Source organism: Schistocerca cancellata, chromosome 9 (genome assembly GCF_023864275.1).
Source record: "Schistocerca cancellata isolate TAMUIC-IGC-003103 chromosome 9, iqSchCanc2.1, whole genome shotgun sequence".
In the NCBI taxonomy this organism is placed as follows: Eukaryota; Metazoa; Arthropoda; class Insecta; order Orthoptera; family Acrididae; genus Schistocerca; species Schistocerca cancellata.
In genome coordinates this window covers 48,174,918-48,191,724 of record NC_064634.1, presented here as the reverse complement: position 1 = coordinate 48,191,724, position 16,807 = coordinate 48,174,918, and the positions used below count along the sequence as shown (strand labels likewise).

Here is a 16,807-nt window from a genome sequence, read left to right as displayed (position 1 = left end):
AGCATTGAGCCACAGAAAGACACAGTGAAAAGATGGCTAAACTTTTTGCTTTCAGTCAAAAAGGTCCTCCTTCTTAAGCTAAATGCACACGCACACACACAAAAAAAAAACACCACCATCACCAAACACAACAACAACATCATATTTCATTGTGTATATCAATCATCATAAACCATCTGCCACGTGCTACAAGAGTAACTCTGTTTAGCAGACGAAAGTGACACCCCCTGGGGATCCCGTCTACTACGGTGAAGGCTACGAGAAGGGCCAGTGCGGCATGATGCTCCAACGGGCGTCAGACCGTGACAACGGTGTTTGGAAGTGCACCATGGGAAATGCTCAGAGTGCAGAAGAGCTGGTGGAGACCGCCATCATCACTGTCGCCCGTGAGTATACTCTTCCTGCCCGCCACTTCTTTCCTTATCCTCCCGTGCCACCCCCTTCCTTCTCTGCATCTGCGTCTATACTTAGAAAACTACAGTGAAGTTTATGGCAGACTGTTCTTTCCAGTGTAGCAGTATTCATTCTCATTCTCATTTAATTAATGCATGGAGCAACAGAAAGATGTTTGCTCAAATACCTTTGTGTCTGCTGTAACTAGTCTAACCTTATTTTCATGATGCGTATGGGAGTGGTGTGTGGGAGGTTGTATGTTGCTAGATTCCTCACTTAAAGCTTGTGCTTGAAACCTTCAAAGAAGGTGTTTGTGGGATTATAGGTGTCTTCCTTCAAGCATCTGCCTGGTCAGTTTTCCTGGCATCTCCATGACACTCTGCCACGAGTCAAACAAAAGAGCATTTGTGCTGCTCTTCTTTGTATACGTTCAGTATCCATTAATAGTCCTATTTGGTACTTGTACCAAATACTTATGCATATTTAGGATGGATCACATGAGTGTTTTGTTAGCAAACTCCTTTGTAGACATTGCATTTTCCTAGTATTCTATCACTGAACCAAAGTCAGTTACCTGCTTTACCTATGAAAGAGCCTTTTCTATCACTGAACCAAAGTCAGTCACCTGCTGTACCTATGAAGGAGCCTTACATTGTTTTGTTTTGAGTAGTGTGCAGTTTTACATTTCTGAATATCTAAAGCAATTTGCCAATCTTTGTACTACTTTGAAACTTCATCAAGCACAGAAGGAATACTTGAGCAGTTGTTTTGGTCAGATGTTTGACTGGAGCAAAAACAAGACTCCTTAGAAATTACACAGTGGATTTTCTCTGAATTTTCATAGCCCAATGAAGAGTCAGAAAAAGTCAAGTGGGGTATTGATTTAACCAGTGTGAACATTTTGCAGAATGAATTTAATTGCTGGAAAGTAATATGGTGATTAGGAAAAACTTAGTGTTTTGAGGTAGAATTTTTGTACAGGGAATGTACAAATTAGGTATTATGCTTTCTGAACAAAACTTGGAAACAAAAAAATAAATAAATAAAAATAAATTGAATTTGATGTCAAATGTTTTGCAGAATGATTTGTCTGAAAGTAAGAAATAAAATGGATTGGAGAAACATTTGACACAACTGTGAATGATCTCACAAATAATACGAATAACGGTGGTCAACAAAAAGAATTTCTTTTACAGCTAAATGAACATTATGCACTGCTTCTCACCATACACATGACCCATTGAACTGCAGACGAGCAAAAGAAAAGGACTCTTATAGATTATAGCTTGTGGCCAAAACCTTCTACAGCAAAGAAAACATACACATGTTCCAGCAGGTGGGAGCTGATGGTGGTAGCAGTCGTGCCTCTGTGAGGTGTGCTTGCTTGTGTGAATGTGTTTGTCTTTTATTTGCTGAATAAGGCATTGGCCAAAAGCTGTAATCTGTAACATTGTTTTTGTTGTGCCTGTCTGCAACTCAGTGGATATCAGTATTGTTGATATTCTAACCTGGAGTTTCTGTTGTCTGAACTGTTTCTTATAGACAATTTGCCCCTGGCTCCAGATCAGGTTTCATAATTTCTGTACTGACTTCAATTTTCATGTAATAATGATTTTTGGAAATTCTCCCTATGGCATGTGTGTTATTTCTATCTGCCAAAATGACACACTCTTACAACAACACATCCAGATGTGAACAACAGAAAAAAATCTGCAATACACAAAGGAATAGAAGAAATTAGTAGCATAAGAGCAAAGAAAAGTATAGAATCACACCTGAAGTATTTGCATCTTGATTTCCCATGATACCTTCTCTCAGGAATATCACTTCATAAGGACTAGCAATCATCAGACAACATTGTGGTACTTCATTTGCCTTGATCATGCTCTTCCATTTGAGTAATGTCCAGGTGCAATATCACTCACAAATCAAGGAAATGTTCATCAGAAGTTAATTCCCTAACTTGCAATCCTACAAATATTCCTCCTCCCTTTATTTTTGCTTCCCTTATCATGGAAACTTCTCTCACAAGTACATGAACCCACGTAAGTTTTGTCCATGGCTTTCACAAAGTTTTTGGCTAGATCCAGTTTAATGTGCAGTGGAAGTAGATACACATTTCTGGGGTCAACAAGAAGATTGTGCACCATATTCTTCTGTACAGGAAATTTTTCCCTCATAATAGAGTTTTTTTATCTGCTCTCCTACTTGCATAGAAAGTAGCAGTTATTTGTATACCTAAGTAGCAGGCCAGGGAAAAATGCAATTGCCTTGAGATACCAACATACACACCATTTGTATTTCTCATACTGGTTAAGTGTGAGTAGGAGTTTAAAAATTCTTGTATGTCTTCTTAACATGTCTCCTTAAAATACAGTATGCTGTACAGAAGCTTACAAAACCAAGTAAGTTACCAGCGTAATAGAGAAACAGACGACAAGCTTCAATAGTTTCAATATATATGTAACTTTTTTAATAGAAACTTAAAGAACAACACTAAGAAAGAAACAAAAATAAAGTTTTATGAACTGTGGCCATGATGTCTGTTGTATAGGAGTGAAATCTGGGTACTTGCAAAGAGGGATAAGAGTAAAATACGGGCAGTTGAATGGGATTTTTAAGAACAGTGAAAGGCTGCACACACCAAACCTGAATGAGAAATGAAAAAATTAGAGAAGAACTGAATGTTAAAGGATAAACAGCAAAACAGAGAAGTGTAGAAACAGGTGGGAAGAGTATTTGAGCAGATTTCCAGAAGAAAGACTCACAGAATGACTGTTGAGATACAGTCTGAGGGGGAGGAGGAAGAAGAAGAAGAAACCGTGGTAGGCCCAAAATGAGATGAGCAGTAAGCCTAATCCCTGCAAGTGAAGATCATGGTGAATGTGATGGTGATGGTAATGATCATGGGTGCCTGCAGAAATTAATTCAAGAAGGAACGTATTTCAAAAATTGCAATTTTCGATGTAACTGAGTTTGTGTGCTCCAAAATGTGTCATACCCAAAGCATTAATTTTGACAGCAAGTAAACAAAACTAATTTATCTTAAATGAATGATAGTTATCCACTCAGCATTTTTAAAGTAGGTTACTTTGATACTTAGATGATATGCGTATTTCGGGAGAGTACACAATCTTGTGATCTGAAATTACGTCATCACATTGAGTGCATTTAGGGTTACCAATAAGTTACAAAATTCAGGGTGTACACAAAGCCTGGGAACACTTTCAATTATTTATTGCACAAGAACTGAACATTGTACAGATGTCATACACATTGCGTTTTGAAGAGAAACTCAGGAACTTTTTTTACAAACATTTGATGTGTGAACCATGAGTGACCTGGCAGGTGTCAATACGGTAATCGAATTCTTGCCAGACCCGTCCCAGCATGGCATTGTCGACTGTGGCAGTCGCTTCCCGTATTCTCTCCTGGAGCTCTGCTACATCACGTGGTAGAGACTGTACATACATCAGACCTTTGTTGTGTCCCCACAGAAAAAAGTCGCACGGATTGTGATCTGGTGATCCAACACACAGAAAGCTCGCTCCGTACCTGAACTCACCAGGTTCGCGACTAGTGCTGACTATTGGCAAATTACCAAACTACACTGTGGCGGTCTACATGGAAAAAAAACTTTCAGGATTTCTCTTCAAAATGACATATGTATGATATCTGTACAGTGTTTGGTTCTGGTGCAATAAATAATTAAAAGTGTTCCCGGACTTTATGTACACCCTGTATAGATAAAAATATACAAAAAAAGTTTCTTATTGTTCCATTGTTGTTGAGACTTAAGTTCTAAAATATGAAATACAAAAATCAGACTTACTCAGAAAATCTTGTTGGGTATCAGCAAAAAATGTCCAGAAACAAGTGCCACATTAATGTCCCATGAGGTGAAGAAACTAGGAATAAACTTTGAAAAGCTCTCATTCAATTTTGATGACATCTGCGACACTTCGTTTGCTTAGTGAACTTCCCATCTGATCATGTTGATGGATTTATTGCATTACTTTCATGCTTTCTATTTTTAATGTTGATTGGCTTAACTAAAGTTGATAAAATGCATAACTGAAGTTGATAAAATGTGTTTCAAAAGCTACATTTTTTGAATTTGTTGGAACAACTATAAGCCATGATGAGGATTCAACTGAATGGATGTAGGAAATCGCATAAAGCCCACCTCAAATTGACTGGTAGAATCGACTTTTAGCAGCCTAGGTCTGAACTAAGGCAGTACTCATCTCATAAATTTCACGGTATTGTGCATTCAGGTGAAACGGACTACAGAATTTGTAGGTCTGTGACTGCATTGAGTGATGTGTTGCACCCCACAGTGTTTAAGACAGTCCTAGGAACCAAGATAAATAGTGATTGCTGAAGTCACAATACTTCCTGCGAAGCTCAGTATTGTTAAACCTGCAGCTGAGAAGGATTGCTGACAACCATTGCTAGAAGTGTGAGAGATTTTCATAATGAATAAAAATCTGTATCCCCATTCCAGTAGGGGGAAAGTGGCCCCTGTTGCCACCCCTTTGCAGATGCTTGTGATGATGATGATGATGATGATGATGATGATGATGATGATGATGATGATGATATCATCTCCTTAACTGCATGAGCAATTGGAACACAAGGACATTTATTCTCATTGTGAAGAATTACAGGTAAAGGGAGCTATATTTATAATACAGATAATTTCGTGATTTTTCCCGTACCTCACTATGACCACGCTTGCTGGAGGATCAGTGTGCCAATTCGGCTTGCAGTTACTTGGGACATCATCGTTGCAAACTCAAGATCTTCAGTCAAGAGAGAAAAAAGCTAATGCTTGTGTCAATGTTCACTGTAAATTGTTGTTGTTGTTGTTGTTGTGGTCTTCAGTCCTGAGACTGGTTTGATGCAGCTCTCCATGCTACTCTATGCTGTGAAAGCTTCTTCATCTCCCAGTACCTACTGCAACCTACATCCTTTAGAATCTGCTTAGTGTATTCATCTCTTGGTCTCCCCCTACGATTTTTACCCTCCACGCTGCCCTCCAATACTAAATTGGTGATCCCTTGATGCCTCAGAACATGTCCTACCAAACGATCCCTTCTTCTGGTCAAGTTGTGCCACAAACTTCGCTTCTCCCCAATCCTATTCAATACCTCCTCATTAGTTATGTGATCTACCCATCTAATCTTCAGCATTCTTCTGTAGCACCACATTTCGAAAGCTTCTATTCTCTTCTTGTCCAAACTATTTACCGTCCATGTTTCCCTTCCATACATGACTACACTCCATACAAATACTTTCAGAAATGACTTCCTGATACTTAAATCCATACTCGATGTTAACAAATTTTTCTTCTTCAGAAACGCTTTCCTTGCCATTGCCAGTCTACATTTTATATCCTCTCTACTTCGACCATCATCAGTTATTTTGCTCCCCAAATAGCAAAACTCCTTTACTACTTTAAGTGTCTCATTTCCTAATCTAATTCCCTCAGCATCACCCGACTTAATTAGACTACATTCCATTATCCTCGTTTTGCTTTTGTTGATGTTCATCTTATATCCTCCCTTCAAGATACCATCCATTCCGTTCAACTGCTCTTCCAAGACCTTTGCTGTCTCTGACAGAATTACAATGTCATCGGCGAACCTCAAAGTTTTTATTTCTTCTCCATGGATTTTAATACCTACTCCGAATTTTTCTTTTGTTTCCTGTAAATTATAGCAGTGAAATACATGAAAACCTACAAAGGATGGACACTTGGTGTAATGATTGGCATTTGGGCCATAACATAAACACATGCAGCTTACAGTACATGAATACATTGAAAACCCTGTTACTAGTTGATTACATGATTGTTTAGCAATCTCTGGGACCAATGTGATCCATTAAAAATCTGGGAGTATGTATAAAGAGTGAATTATAGTGAAATGGTAAAACAAACTGTACAACAAGCAAATGCCAGACTGAGACTCTGGGAGATTCCTCAGGACCAAGGTAGCTTATGAATCGATTGTTAACAAGGGCATACCCAGTGAGGGCAGTGAAGACAGCTACCATGTTTCCCCCTGCCCCCCGTCTCCTCTAATGTTCAGAATAATTTTGAAGAAAGTTTGAATATATGAAGGATATTGACTAGTAAGTTACCCAGAGCCATGAAATCAAAATACCATCTGTAGTGCAAACTTAAAACTAGATCACTGTGAAATTTCAGTATTCTAGCTGAAGTACTTGGGAAGAAAAAAATTATTGTGCATTACTTTCCTATCGACCTTCATAGGAATGAATAACCGAGAAGCTGCTAATGTGGTTTTTCATGAATGTCCATATAAACAGTGTGGGTGTACAAATATAGATAAAATTTGTTTACCATAGGATTAGGAAATACCAGCATCATACATACATGCTACAGTCTTGAAATCAATATTTCCTTTGCAGATGGAACAGGGACTAAGGGAGGTGACAGTAATACAAAAAGTACACTCCACAACATACAGCAAGGTTGCTTTTGGAGTATATCAGTGGATGTACACCAGGCCTGTAATGAACTTATTAGTAGATCAGGCCTACTACATTTCAGGCACAATGATTCACTAGTTTCATTTCAGTGGGGCCGTTAACAGGTAAACAGGGAGTACAGTGAACCCAGAAGCGACTGTTGTGTTTCAGGAGCACCAGTGCAGCCGCAGATCTATCTGACACCATCGGACTCGACAACGGGAGACGGTAATCGGTATGAATTAGTTGCGGGGAAATCCGTCCATGCCTCATGTAGCATCCCCAATGGCCGGCCACCTGCCAACCTCACCTGGTTCATTGGTGAGTATTTCCACTTGGCTACCATCATCATTTGTTTTGTAGTAAATGATAATGAATATTTTGAATCATTGAATGTTGTTGATATTGTGTGTTATTTATTAATGAAGCTCATACTACTATCACCCGCAGGAGTCGTAATACAGCATAATTTTATCAAGGGTGTAGTTTATATTACTACTCCATCACATACATAATATAGGAAATTAATTGCTTCAATTAATTTATTTTGTAAAAAGGTAACATTGTCGTTAGTATGTTAATAATTTCACCACGTATTATCGTTTAGTAACATTAGAAACAATGACTCAAATACGTATCTGATTCCTGGCATACTCTAGTTACAATTTTCTGTTTATTGTACCAGGCAAAAATATTTAAATCACATCACAGCATAATGAAAAGAATAGATTGCTACTCACCATATAGAGGAGATGTTGAGTCACAGACAGGCACAACAAAAAGACTGCTAAACAAGTAAGCTTTTGGCCATAAGGCGTTCGTCTGGAGTACTCTCTCTCTCTCTCTCTCTCTCTCTCTCTCTCTCTCTCTGACACACACACACACACACACACACACACACACACGCACACAGAACCACTGTCTCTGGCTGCCGGGACCAGGCCTTTTGGTTGTAAGCTTACTTTTTAGCAGGTTTTTTGTTGTGTCGGTCTACAACTCAACATCTCCAGTTGGTGAGTAGCAATCTATTCTTTTCATAATATTGTTATTATTACATCCTGGATTTTCCTTTGTTTGAAGTGGAGGAGAGGACTATAGTAGAAGAGGAATGAATGAAATAGTGCAGGCAGCAGTTGAATAACTAGGCAGAAAGTAAAGAGCCAAAGGTATACTTTAATAACACATGAGAGATTTAATTTGGCTTGTTGTTGTTATGGTCTTCAGTCCTGAGACTGGTTTGATGCAGCTCTCCATGCTACTCTATCCTGTGCAAGCTTCTTCATCTCCCAGTACCTACTGCAACCTACATCCTTCTGAATCTGCTTAGTGTACTCATCTCTTGGTCTCCCTCTACGATTTTTACCCTCCACGCTGCCCTCCAATACTAAATTGGTGATCCCTTGATGCCTCGGAACATGTCCTACCATTTGTCTTATGAAAGGAGAAAATATAAAAATGCAACAACACAGATTGGCAAAATAGAATTGGCTAGAGGAGAAATGCAAAACTGCAGATGCATTGTGGTTATAGGAAAGGTAGGTGCCGCTTACAGGATAATTAAAGAAAATTTTGGTGCAAAGAGAAAGAACCTTATTGACATAAAGAGCAGGCACAGATCCAGGATTAATTTTTTTGTCACTCATACTTTTAACATACCATAGTTGCCAAGGATTTAATAACAACAACAATAACATAGAGAAAATGTTCAATATAATAATAAATGCTTATACTTCAGTTTAGCATTACTTACAAGAATAGTGATTTGCGTGATAAAAAATTGAAGTGTGCACTCAATATTATCAGTATTTTACTTACACTCTGATTGTGAACTAAGCTCATCAGACTACAGTTGTGCAGGTGTGTAAATGAGAAGAATGCTGTTATTTTCAGTTTTCTCTGCTAGCGGTCAAGAAAGTCAGAGTGTTGTTTTTTTTATTTATTTATTTTTAATTTTAATAGTGAAGGCCTTTCCTCCCTGTCTTGCATTACTCAGCTTCCCATGATTTGCTTGTCCTACCTTTGGACTTAACAGGCATGGCCAGCATATGAATGGCTGGAATGCTCTCTGCAGTTGGCCACTCTACAAGACCATCCATGTGGTCTAACCCTCAAGTGAGCAAATCAAAAGTGTCCCGTGTCATAAAATAGCTTGTAATTCTGTGGAATTCATTACCGTTTTTTAACTGTTTTCATGCTATCTTATTTTCAGAAAATTATTTAAGAAATGTGGTAAATTTGAAAATATAAACAACTTTACTAAAATGTTGGTGGGGAGGGAGGGGTGTATTGGATATGCAGGACCTCTGATAGCATACCAGTAGTAAGAAAAGAAGTGAAGTCTGAAAGCTTTAAGAAATATACAGGGTGTAACTAAATTGTCTTTGCAGATATGTAGGACTTGTAGTGGGGGCCAAGACAGTTTAGTTTAGCACAGGAACTTGTGTCTGGAAACATAGCAATTTCTCAGTACTTGCAAAATTCCATAATACACTTTCAAATCTCCACATTTTTGGTGCCACTGGCTAGGGTATTATGTATGCCATTCTCTTACAGACTAGACAACAGTTCAATAGGTTTGACTTCTGGAGGAAATCACATAGCTTATGCAACATACAAAGGACATTAGTTAAATTTCAGTAAAACATTTTAATACAGTATGCCTAACTTTGGATGAAATCCATTTCTGTATGAGGACTTTATTCAATCGGAGAACACAATGATGAATCTTTATTGCTTTGAATAGTCTATGAACTTCAGTACACAGTGAGTGGTACTGTGCTCTGACATAAGTAGACTTCTGGACTTCCAACAGTGGTGGAATGCTGAAACATAGCAGGCTGACTGAATGTGGATTACTTGCCAGACTTGTCTGGCAGGTTCTGGATGAGCAGCAGCTACACTAATACCACCCCAGAAAGTACAGGCAATGCAGCTACAGCCAATTCAGCCACAGGATTTTGCATCATGAGCCCATTTCTCCAGGTGGTTATTGCACTGTTGTGTGGATGAGCCCAACTCCCATAACAGATCCTTTTCACAGATGAAGCCAAGTTCACCAGAGAATGTGTTCTCAGTTCCCACAACAGTTGTATGTGAGGTATCGAAAACCCACATGCTGCGCACCCCCATGGGTACCAGGAATGATGTGGTCTGAACATTTGGGCAGGGTTCCTGGACTAATGTGTGATTGGGCCATACCTTCTTCCAACGCACCTCATGGGTGCCTTATACAAGGGATAGGCAAAATAATGTGAACACCTATACTTACTTGTGAATAGTTTATTAATTAGGGGTTGGGCCACATTTGCCCATAATACAGCCGTGATTCCTCTTGGAAAACTGGCATATAATGATTGTATAGCCTCCAGTGGAATGTTATGCCACTCTCCAGTCAGAACCTCTTCTAACTCCTGTAGTGACGAGGAGGCGGAAGTGTGTTCTGGAGTCTACACCCTAGTACCACCCACAAGGGTTCGATAATGTTAAAGTCTGGGGGCTGGTAGGCCAGAGAAGACGCTGCAGTTCAGTTACATGCTCCTCATACCGTGATTGTACTGTCCTTGCTGTGTGAATTGGTGAGTTGTTATCCTGAAATATGGCATCATTTTTAGGGAACAACATTTGGGTCATGCAGTGTACCTGATTACGTAAAATGTTCACATAATAGTTGGCTGTAACATGGCCCTTGAGAGTAATGACAGGGGCAGCAGAATACCCTGATATGGCTGCCCACACCATCACACTTTCACCTCCATGTGTAATGGTTGGAATCAAGCAGTCAGGATAGTAGGCTTCGTTTGGCATTCTCCAGATGTAAACCTGACCCGATGTTGGGAATAATGAAAACGTTGACTTGTTGGACCATATGATGTGTTTCCACTGATCAGCTGCCCAGGATTTATGCTCCTGACACCATGTTTTATGCTTCTTTGTGTTGGTTTTTGTCACTAATAGTTTCGGTATAATAGCTCGTCCATGAATATTTGCTTTATGGAGTTCTCTGCGGACAGTGTCACTCTGCGGACAGTGTCAAAAGATACAGGGTCTCGAAGATGGGTGTTGAGCTCTGCAGTCACTTTAATCAGGCTCCCACAATCTGCCCTCATTGGAACTCTGTTAGGTCTTTCATTGCATGTCGACCTCGACCTCTGAATGCTAATACGAAGCACTACTTGTAAATAATAACCTGCACTGATGCCTAATCCGTACTGAACATGCACAGTCCAGCGTGCCACATGGCTTACCTGCATTGTTGACTGTCAGACGCAGCCATCCCATTAGTACCACTGTTCACATTATCTTGCCTATCCCCTGTACTTGATGTCATACTGCAGGGGCTCTTGGAAAATGTGCCACGGCATGTGCATCAAAACATGTTGTTTCAGCACATTGGTGCACCACCTCATTTTTCACGTGCAGTCAAGAACAGACTGCTACTTGTTGGGTCACATGAAATCCTTGATTTACAAGACCTCTGTGGCATCCAGGGAAGGCCTACTGGTGTGGGTTATGTGTGCAGTGGATGCTGGAGGACCAGGGAATGCATGGTACAGATGTACCATACCTTTGTTGACGTCAATGATCATCACGTACATGCTATCTTCGTGTGTTGTGATATTTTGTGTGTAGCAGGAAACTGGTATGTTTCCAGACATGAGTTCCTATGCTAAACTTATTAATCTTGGTTCCCACCATATGTCATCAAAGTCTCTAAACAGACTTTGTTAGATACTGTAACTGCATAGCTATATAAGGGAAAGAAACATATACAATATAGGAGGTAAATGAAAATGAACAGGTGATACAGCACTGCAAGAAGATTTTGACAAATCATTGAAAGGCCAAGTCAACACAAGGCACCTGGAGTTGACGAAAACCATTCACAATTATTTAGATCCTTGGAAGAACTTAATCTTGGTATGCAGGGTATAGATGAAATACCCTCTAACTTAATGAAGAATACAATAATTGCAGTATCAAAGAAAGCAGGTGCTTACAGGTGTGAGAATGACTGAACCATTAGTTTAATAAGTCGTGTTTGTATAATACATACATCAAAAAATGTTTTGCATCACCCTGGTTCCCAGAACTCCTGAAGATAGACATTGACTGTGGATATTTTATCACAGACACAGTCCCTTTGACTGTTCAGAGATGTCACTAAACCCACCCAAAGATGTAAACAACCGTGCGTGAGCAGCGCCTATTAGATGGAGGGGTCCAACAGCTGAACAGTTCCAGTCATTCCACCAGGAAGGAGGTACATAGCTTGTGCTGTCCAGGTGTCTCGGAGTGAACCGAAGCAATGTTGTTCAAACAAGGAGATACAGACAGACAGCAACTGTTGATGACATGCCTCGCTGAGTCCGCCCAAAGGCTAAAACTGCAGTGGATGACTGCTACGTACAAATTATGGCTCAGAGGAACCCTGACAGCAACGCCATCATGTTGAATAATGCTTTTCGTGCAGCCACAGGACATCGTGTTACGACTCGTACTGTGCGCAATAGGCTGCATGATGCGCAACTTCACTCCCTACGTCCATGGCAAGATCCATCTTTGCAACCATGGCACCATACAGTGTGGTACAGATGGGCCCAACAACATGCCGAATGGACCACTCGGGATCGGCTTGACATTCTCTTCACCAATGAGTATCGCATATGCCTTCAACCAGACGTATTCGGAGGCAACCCTGTCAGGCTGAATGTCTTAGACACACTGTCCAGTGAGTGCAGCAAGGTGGAGGTTCCCTGCTTACTTTGGGGTGGTCATTGAAGGCGCCGTAACGGCTGTACGATATGTGAATGCCATCCTCCGATCGATAGTGCAACCATGCCAGCAGCATATTAGTGAGGCATTCGTCTTCATGGACGACAGTTCGCACCCCCATTGTGCACATATTGTGAATGACTTCCTTCAGGATAATGACATAGCTCGACTAGAGTGGCCAGTATGTTCTGCAGACATGAACCCTATCAAATATGCCTGGGATAGATTGGAAAGGGCTGTTTATGGACGATGTGACCCACCAACCACTCTGAAGGATCTATGCTGAATCGCCATTGAGGAGTGGGACAATCTGGACCAACAGTGCCTTGATGAACTTGTGGATAGTGTGCCACGATGAATACAGGCATGCATCAATGCAACAGGATGTGCTACTGGGTATTAGAGGTATCGGTGTGTACAGCAGTCTGGATCACCACCTCCGAAGGTCTCGCTGTGTGGTGGTATAACATGCAATGAGTGATTTTTATGAGCAATAAAAAGGGTGGAAATGATGTTTATGTTGATCTCTCTTCCAATTTTCTGTACAGGGTCTGGAACTCTCAAAACCGAGGTGATGCAAAACTTTTTTTGTTGTGTGTATTAACATAAACTATCTACAGAATGATGGAACAACTAGTAGAAGCCAACCTGAAGAACAAAAGTGTTGGGTTCTTCAGAAATGTAGGAATACACTGAGCAATAAGGACACTATTGTTAATCTTCGTAGGATAGGTAGAAGAAATGCAATTAATGTAATGTAATGTAATAAAGCGTTTGCAGATTCTGATAAAGCTTTTGACAGTTTTGACTAGAGTATATACTTTGTTATCCTGAAGTTACTGTGCATAAGATAACTAGAGTAAAAGGCTATTCAGAAGCTTGTCCTGTAACAAGACTGTGGCTATAAGCATCCAATGACATGATGGAACTAAGAAAGATTAGGTGAAGTCAGTGAAGATGTAGCAGAAGCTCAAATTGGGATAGGAAATTGATGTGTCCTTTCAAAGTAACCATCTCAGCCTTTGCATTAAGCAGTTTAGGGAATTCATGGAAAAGTTGTCTGGATGCCTGGACAGGGATTTGAAGTGTCACAGTTCTGAAAATGAGTCTACCAAAGGACATGAAAAGGAAGCAGTATTTGAGAAGGAAGAGAGGCTGAATTGTAGGGTATCACCCATGTTGCTCAGTTCATATGTAGAGCAGACATAAAGAAACCTAGAAGAAATTTGGAAGATTAATTAATGTTCAGGGAATGAAATATAAACTTTAAGCCTTACCAACGATGTTATAATTCTCCCAGTGTTGCAAAAGGACTTCTAAGAGCATGAGAACCAAATTGATTGTATTTTGAAAAGAGTTTATAAGATGAACATCAATAAAAGTAAAACCAGGTTAATTGAACGTAGACAGATTAAATGAGATGCTTAGGTAATTATGTTAGGAAATGAGACATTAGAGACGTAGATGAATTTTGTTATTTGGTGACAGACAATGGACAAAGTGCAGAGAATATAAAATACTGACTGAAAATAACAAGAAAAGTGTTTCTGAAAAAGAGAAATTTGTTAACATAAAATATAGATTTAAGTGCCAGGCAGTATTTTTTGGAGGCATTTGTCTGAAATGTACCTTTTACAAAAGATGATAAGCAGGTGATTAGCAATACACACAAGAGGAGAGTGGAAGCTTCTGAACAGTGTTGTTGCAGGAGAATGCTGATGATTAGGTGCATATAGCCAGTAACTAATGAAGAGGTGGAGAAAACAGCTATGTGACACAGCTTAACTACTGAAGCGATAGGTTGATACAACATTTTATGAGGTGTCAACAAATAGTCAGTTTTGTAATGGAGTGCATTGTGTGTTGTAAAAATTGTTGTGGGACATCAAGATCTGGCTATAGTAAACAGTTTCAAATAGACATAGTTTGCAATAATTATACAATTTCTCCATACAAAATTAGTATGGAGAAATATTTCACACAAGTCTTTGGATTATTGTAGTAATGCACAGTAAATGAGTGTAACAGAGCAATATGCATAACAGATCATTAGGCTTATAAAACAGTTTTTTTAGTGAGTCAGTTGTGTCATTAAAATTGACAAGATCATTATGATTCATTGGAACTTACAATTGTTCTGATAAATAGTGGCACTTCCTTTTACTTTCCACTGAGTTTGACAATTTTTTGTGTTGACTTGAGTCTGGCATAACATTGACCGCTCTGGTCTGTCATTAATATTTAATTTGATAAATCCCTTTGTACTCAGGTAAATATTAAACTGCTGATATCAATAAGAGATGAACAGTAACAGTCTGCTGTAACTGAGGAGGTAGCTGTTTTCAGAGTAGCAGCTTTCTTTCTTATTTACTTGATTAAATTTATCCAGAGTGTGTGTGAATAACATAAGCAGTACAATGATAGTTTATTGCTAATGTGTACCTTGAAGCATTCCACATTCTTGAAGTTTCTCCTCTTTGATAAGATGTATGGAACATGATGAACGAGCCTAGGAGGATATTGCTCAGCGTATGGGTATGCTAGCTCTTTGGAAAGTTAATGAAGGAAAAATCTCCTGAAGTTGTTCCAGTATAACCTGCGCTGTACCTCTGCACCACTTGAATATTTGATGTTCTTGTTGAGCTGATAAACAAAAGAGTAGCAGTAATTAAGATGATAGTAAAGTCTCAGATAATGACCATTTTTGCTATGTATGTAGCCATAATGAATAATCTGATAAGTAAGCTGATTTATAATGATGAAAATAATCAATTTTTGACAAAGTAATGTAATTGGATAGATAAAAAATCTTCTCACCAAGTGGTGGCATGAGAACACACATAGGAAAAAAGGTTTTACGTATGCAAGCTTTCAGAGCCAGTGGCTCCTTTTTCCAGCAGAAGATTATAAGAGGCTAGGAAGAGGCATGAAGGAAAAGGACTGGAGAGGCTTAGAAGGGGTAGAGTTCAGAAAAGTCACCCAAAACCCTGGGAGACTCACCTTATGGAAGAATAAGTCTGCCCTGACCTGGGGTTCTGGAGGACTTCACCGAACTGTACCCCTTTTCATAAACCTCTCCAGTCCTTTTACTTCATCGCTATTCTTTTCCCTTCAGCTCTTCTGCTGGAAGAAGGAGCCACTGGCTCCAAAAGCTTGCATATATAAAATCTTTTTTTCTATGTGTGTTCTTCTGCCACCACTTGCTGAGTAGATTTTTTATGATTCCCTGTATCATCAGAGTGTTGATTTCTATTTCTTTTTGCTAGTTAGAAACTAATATTTTCTGTTATAGGTGATCAACCAGTGACTGACGGACTATCAAGGCTGGAAGAGACAAGAGGCACAGTAAATGAGACGTGGACAGTATCACAGAACTTGACAAGAGAAGTCACATGGCAAGATAATGGGAAATATTTACGTTGCATCTCCCAGCATCTTGCGCTGACTAATGCTGCAATGAATGAAAGTAGAATTATGCTGAATGTAACATGTAAGTAGAAAAGTAGAACTTTCTAACAACGACAATATAAATGTGAGAAACAGACTTAGTCGGAATGTAATTTTCAGGAAGGTGGTGGGGAGCTTTAGATGAATTCAGTATCTAAGAAAACATTGTGACTCATTCTTAAAAAGCTCGAATGGTACTCTAATATGTAAAAGAATGTTAATTGATTCATATAATATGAAAATGTATTCTTCGAAGGTTCAACATAAGAGAACAGACACAGGGTGTGACACAACTAACATAAGTAGTGATATATCCAAGATTGGGAGCACTGGAAGGTAGAGGGAGGCAAGACAGCAATTAGATCACTTTAGTTTACTCATGTTGAATTCTAAGGGCCGATCTGTGATAATTACATGAGAGAAGGTGACCATCGTAGCCAAGATTGCTTGTAAACAACCGTTATTGTTGATTACCAGTTTTGGTTAGTGTGGTTACCATATTAAGATCACGATAAAAGGTTATTACATGTCTCCTACACCAGGTGTAAAAGTACTCTTTCTAAAACATTGCCAGGTAAGTGAGGAACGATATAAACCATGCATCGCCAACTCGAGGTTGAAATCACAACATCCACAGTAATTCACCAAATGAGCACTTAGTAAATTACTCTGTATATTGTGGTTTTAACCTTGACTT

The 16,807-nt window shown here is 39.4% G+C and overlaps 1 protein-coding gene across 1 annotated transcript in view; it reads left to right on the top strand.

The window, feature by feature from the left end:
* Positions 1 to 16,807, top strand: part of LOC126101176 (fasciclin-3-like) — a 146,721-nt gene that overhangs the window by 5,452 nt on the left and 124,462 nt on the right. Inside the window, exons 3-5 of the mRNA XM_049911874.1 lie at positions 212 to 386; positions 7,063 to 7,212; positions 15,956 to 16,153. Of these exons, the coding sequence (XP_049767831.1) occupies positions 212 to 386; positions 7,063 to 7,212; positions 15,956 to 16,153 (523 nt within the window). The remainder of the gene's footprint in view (positions 1 to 211; positions 387 to 7,062; positions 7,213 to 15,955; positions 16,154 to 16,807) is intronic.